This window comes from Nuphar pumila, chromosome 17 (assembly GCF_984573655.1).
Source record: "Nuphar pumila chromosome 17, dmNupPumi1.hap1.1, whole genome shotgun sequence".
Classification (NCBI taxonomy): Eukaryota; Viridiplantae; Streptophyta; class Magnoliopsida; order Nymphaeales; family Nymphaeaceae; genus Nuphar; species Nuphar pumila.
Window position 1 is genome coordinate 19,904,197 of NC_143265.1, and position 6,000 is coordinate 19,910,196.

The 6,000-nt window shown below is 38.0% G+C and overlaps 1 protein-coding gene across 1 annotated transcript; it reads left to right on the forward strand.

Annotated features, from left to right (window-relative positions):
- The first annotated feature begins 3,272 nt into the window (after nucleotides 1–3,272).
- LOC149811768 (uncharacterized) lies at nucleotides 3,273–3,689 on the forward strand. The gene has a single exon (XM_089992918.1). It carries the CDS (start codon nucleotides 3,273–3,275, stop codon nucleotides 3,687–3,689), a length of 417 nt encoding a protein of 138 aa, XP_089849044.1.
- The last annotated feature ends 2,311 nt before the right edge of the window (nucleotides 3,690–6,000 follow it).

Consider the following 6,000-nt stretch of genomic DNA (forward strand, 5'->3'; position numbering starts at 1 on the left):
ATCGATTTTATCAAAAAGTTCTCAAGAAATTTCCAAATACTTTTCTAAGTGAAACTCACAATTTTCCAAGCTTCAATATTTTCCAATTTCAGAGTTTGAATTCAGATAAATTGATTCTCCCAAAGTCATCTGGATTTTCTTCAGAAATCGATTTTCTCAAAACATCAAGATCTTCTTTTCTTCAAAAATTGATTTTCATAAAACATCCAAATTTTTTTCTTCAGAAATAGATTTCCTCAGAATAGTTTCCCTTTTCAAAAGTGTTTTCTAAAGTCCAGAATCAATTTTCTCAAAGATATTCTGGTTTTTCTCTCAAAATCGATTTTTCCAAAACATCCAAATTTCCTTTTCTTTAGAAATCGATTTCCTCATAATAGTTTCTTTTTCAAAAGTGTTTTCTAAAGTCCAGAATCGATTTTCTCAAAGATATTCTGGTTTTTCTTTCAAAATCAATTTTCTCAAAAATACCAAGATTTATTTTTCTTCAAAAATCGATTTTCCTTTTCTTCAAAAGTATTTTCCAAACCCTGATTCACGATTTTCCAATCATCTCCTTTTCAAATATTTTTTCAAATATTTGAATCATACATCATGTTTTCAATCTGCATTTTCCAAAGTTCATAGTACATGTCTAATTCTTTGTGCATTTAGGAATAGATTTAGACAAGTTGAGCAAAGCAAAGCATTAGATTGATCCTTGGTTTGATTACATCTGGCTATGACACCAGGAACGGTTGAACCTCGTACCGATAAGTGAGTTTCATTTCTCAGAATTTTCTTACATTTTAAAACGGAGGTGAGTTATTTTCAAAATCTTTTTCAAAAGGTCAGTTTGACTTGCAAAAGTAAAATTTTGCAATAATAACAGATTTCATTTATTTAATTCATTTGGGTTTGAAATAAGGCACTTTAATTATTTGTTTAAGCCCTCTACAAGGGCAGCACTTGTTTATTTAGTTAATTAAATTTTTATTTTTGGCAATAAAGCATAGTTTAGATTATGTGTTTGAATACAAAGTATTTTTCGTTCCCTAAGTTTGACCCGGACTCCACCACTAGTGCGAGCCAGTTTTTATGTTTTGATGCACGATTTGCACAAATATTTTTATTGAAAATAAAATTTTTAATTGCTTTATTAAAAAAGTTATATCAAATTTTTGGCGTTGTTGCCAGAGAACAGCAATTAATACGAGTATTAACGTTATTGCCATTGTTTGTTCTCATTTTACTTACGTTGTTAGTTTACTTTTTGTTCTTTACGTAGGATTGTTTAGTTTACTTTCTTTGTTGCTTATTTAGGATTGTTTAGTTTCTTTTCGTACTTAGGTTTAAAACCACATGTTTGCACACTCTAGATACCAGCTTACATTTCTTGCACAACCCACCTATTAGGGTACCCTTAGAGGTGACTGTGCACGATTGGTATCGTGCTCATAGCTTACTTTTTAGTAAAGTATATGCTGGGTGCAAGTGCGTGGTGTTGTGTTTACTGCATTTTAGTTATCTTTATTTCACCTACTTTGTAGTTTGTTGTGATTTGGTCGCTTTGCACGTTAGATAGTTAGAAAACCTGTGTCTTAGGACGGTTGTTGCAACGGTCTACCCTGAGGTGCATGAAAGGGCGACGCTTGCTTGACCCCGAGATTGTGGAGATAGTCGAGAACCCTGAGTCCCTTATTAGGAGAGCCCGTAGATCCGACCCTATGGCCCAAGATCAGCAGTTGACCCATCCTCTTAGGGAGTACTTCACTCCCAATGCCTACACTTTGGTCTGCTGCATCACGAGACCTGTTGTAGGAGCGTTACAGTTCGAGATAAAGGCTAACATTATACAAATGCTACCATCTTTCTATGGTATGAACAACGAAGATCCCTACCATTATCTCGATGAGTTTCTCGAGATCTACTCTATGGTGCGGATCAATAATTTTGGGGATGACGCGTTGAGGTTGACATTGTTCACGTTCTCCCTCAAGGACAAAGCCAAGCACTGGCTGAAGGCCCTCAATACTGTTCAGATTACCACTTAAGAACACATACAGCATGAGTTCCTCAAGAAGTATTTTTCAATTGGTAAGACAAATCAGTTTTGTAAAGCCATTACCAGTTTCTCTCAAATTGAGGGAGAATAGTTCCATGAGACCTGAGAGAGGATGAAAGATCTTCTTCGGAAGTCCTCCCACCACCAGGTGCACCGTTGGCAACTGGTGTAGTACTTTTACGATGGCCTGACCGAGAAGGACAGACAAATGATTGACTCTTCATGTGGGGGCACGTTTATACTCAAGAGTGAGGATGAGACATAGACATTATTTGACACACTGAGCAAAATTGTTATGCAACATGCCATGTCCTTGTGGCTTGATAGGACCACACTTGTTCCTAGTGATCCTAAGAAGGGAGAGATTTTCGAAGTTGGGTTCGAACATGATTTGCAAATCAAAGTGGACCAGTTGACCAGGAAAGTAGATCCATTACTGGCCAACCTAGCTTCGCTAAATCCAATAAGAAAAGTGTGTGAGTTATGCGCTAACCTTGCACACTTTGTTTTTTAGTGTCTGGCAGCACCACTCTATCCTGAATTTGTTCAAAAGCAAGTGAATGTCGCCTAAGGTTTCGTCAGAGCGATACACGACCCTTATGCACCTACCTATAATCGGGGATGGCAAAATCATCCCAACTTTGCATGAAGAAATCCACAAGAGCCACCCCGCATGCCTCCTCAGACACAGCACAAACAGGGTAACCTCCCACAAGGTTACCCGTGTCTCATAATTCCATAGGTCCATCCCCAGCTTAGCTTGCCTTCTCCTCAGGATCCCATATCAAACTCATCTTTTCATGAGAAGCTACTCGAGGTTTTTTCTGACATTAAGGCCAACATCAGTTCTCACACACAGTCGATAGTGAAGTTAGAGACCCAAATGAGACAGTTGGTTGAGGCCTTGAGCAGGCGAAGCGAGAGAAGCCTCCCTAGTCAGTATATTGTCAACCCGAAGGGTAAGGAACCTATGTATCACGGCATGCACCTCACAGAGTCCCACCAAGAGCAAGCCAACTCTGTTATGACCCTTCAGAGTGGGAAAAAAGTCCACTTTACTTAGAAGTCGACTGGCGAACCCACTGCCCCACCTACTGACCAGTCGATCTCTTCTATCAAGTCCAAGGAGAACAGGCAGGGCCCACGGTTTGTGCCTTCTTTGTATATCTCTCAAGCCCCTTTTCCTCGGGCCTTAGAAAAATCAATTGCTTTCGACAAGCAGTGAGCGCACATGCACCAGATGTTTGACATGTTCAAGAAAGTTTATATAAACATCCTCATGCTTGATGTCATCCTACAAGTGCCTACTTATGCAAAGTTCCTCAAAGAACTTTGCACGCAGAAGAGAAAATCGAGGTCGTTGCCCAAGACGATCTTCTTGATTGAGCAGGTGAGCTTTGTATTTTGGCACCAAGCCCCACCTAAGCTCAAAGATCCTGGGGCACCAATTATCTCTTGTGTTATAGGAAACAAGATTATCGAGCATGCATTGCTCGATCTTGGGGCAAGTGTGAACATTTTGCCGAGTTTTCTATACGACACTTTTGGGATTGGGGATTTGAAGCCCACGTCAACTGTTTTGCAGTTGGCTGACAGGTCTACCAAGCAACCGCGAGAAATCTTGGAAGATGTGTTGGTCAAGGTCTAGGACTTTTACTTTCCTGTCGATTTTATTATTCTGAATATGGAGGGCACTGATGTCACTCACCAAATCCTCATTATTTTGGGCAGACCATTCTTGGCCACTGCCCATGCTCGTATCGATTGTTATACTGGGGAGATGGAGGTTTCTTTCGGCAACAAGCATTTACGGTTACATATCTTTGATGTTGCCAAGAGAGTGACGGGACATGACGATTGTTTTCAGGTGACAGACGCCATAGGAAAGCAATCTTATCCACAGTTGGATGTGTGTCTTCCTAATCGTTAAGTTTATGACTCACCATCATTTGAGACTAGTCTCCACGTGGAGACTAAGTTCTTTCATCCCAAGTTTCAGAGTCATCATAGGATACATAGGGGTAGAGTTAGAGGACACATAGTGCACAGTGTCACAGATGACACCATTTTCCTTAGAACCCTTGATTGAGCATGACTTCACATCCATTGATCTCATGGATGATGAAGGGTCTTCAGAGATTTGTCTCGCTAAAGATATAAAACCTAGCGCTTTATGAGAGGCAACCCATATTTGTGATGTACTATTAGTAGTCTTAATAGTTTTTTGTTTTTTGTTAGTTTTCTTCTTTCATGAGCGTGAATGATAGAGCATGTATGCATTGCATTTTTTGTATATTTTATGAGTTGCAAACTGTGAGACAACTGGCACCTCTGTAAAACCAGTTACATGTCATATCAGGTAAAGTTCTACAGTGTGGATCAGGTGACTTCTAATACTTTTCTCCCATTTATTTTTGTTCCCATATGCATTCACTCAGTTTCATGCAAGCATAAGGGAGTGCCAGTGAGGACAATGTTATTCAAGCATGGGAAAGTGTGTAGTTTGCACACCCAAGCTTTTTTTGTCTTCATACTTACACTTTTGATAACAACTCATAAAAATTGGGCTTTTAAGGAATAAGTTTAAACTTATATAAATGCTTCATATAATCAAATGTTTTTAGAGAATTTTTAAGCCCCCCCCCCCAAAAAAAAAAAAACTGACACTGATCTAGAAAAACATGGTTGTTGATGTGGATTTCAAAGAAATGACAATAGATGCATGTTAGAGTTTATTTTGAATCATAAGTATGAATATGCACAGTGTTATTTTTGAAAAACTAAGCAAAAAAACAATATTGCATTCATGAGCTCAAAAAGTGAAAAGAGCATACGTTTAGATGATTGATCTCGCCGTATTCTCCAGTAGTTGGGCTCACACACAAGTTGAAGTATTTGAGTTCCATGTTGAAAAGGATAACAAAAGAATTCACTTTTTTGTCTAAGTTAATATTTGTGGCCTATTTTGTTCGAGCAAGTAGAGCATGTGGGGTGTTTACACCTAGTGCTCTAAAGCCACCTGGTTTGGGAGCCACCGGCCCGAAAGCCCGTTACATGGACATTATAGAAAGCCTAATAGATGTTGATATTGCACATGACAAGAAGTAGTCTATATGTAAAACTATAAAAATGGAAGGTCTAGTGACTCAAGCAATTAAGTTTGAGGGATACTCTATATCTGGTGCCCTAAGGTCATCCGTCCTGGGAGTCACTGACCCAAAGCTCATTACACGAGTCATGAAAACTGAAAATTTGAAATAGTGCTCAACAAAAAGAAAGAAAAAGTGTAAAAAAATGAAAATCAAATAAAAAAGAAAAGAAAATAGCGTAAAATAAAAAGTTCATTGCTTATAAGCAAATATTGAGAAAATATATGCAGAAAACATATGAGTGAGGATAAGTAAATAATATGTATATATTGTTACGACAATGAAGCCATACATGATACTTCAAGTACAAGGTTTTGATGATGAGCAAGTGGAATCAACTGCATTTCAGCTAAGGCTATGAAGAAATTGAAGAATTCAGTGAAGAATCCTTGAAGACTAGTGTGCAAATGTTTAATTCATTAAAAGTCTTAGATTCTTGTAAGAGCCTTACTTAGAGTGCATATTTAGGTTGCATTTCACCTTAAAAGTCTTTAGAAAAACTTTTCAAAAAGAAACTCTTTTGAAAATCTTTTTAGAAAACTCTTTTCTTAAATTTTCATGTTTATTAGTCGACCAATAGACTTATCAGTCGACTAATCCTTTCGCGCCATATTTTCTAAAAAATCATTCTTGTCAAATTAGTCGACCGAAGGTTTTATCAGTCGACTGGACAGAATGTCTGTTTTCTAGAAAATTAGCAGCAGTCGACTAATGGTTTTATCAGTTGACTGAAGAGAACATGTGTTTTCTGAAAATTTAGCAGCAGTCGACTAATGCTTTTTATCAGTCGACCGAACAGAATGTTTGTTT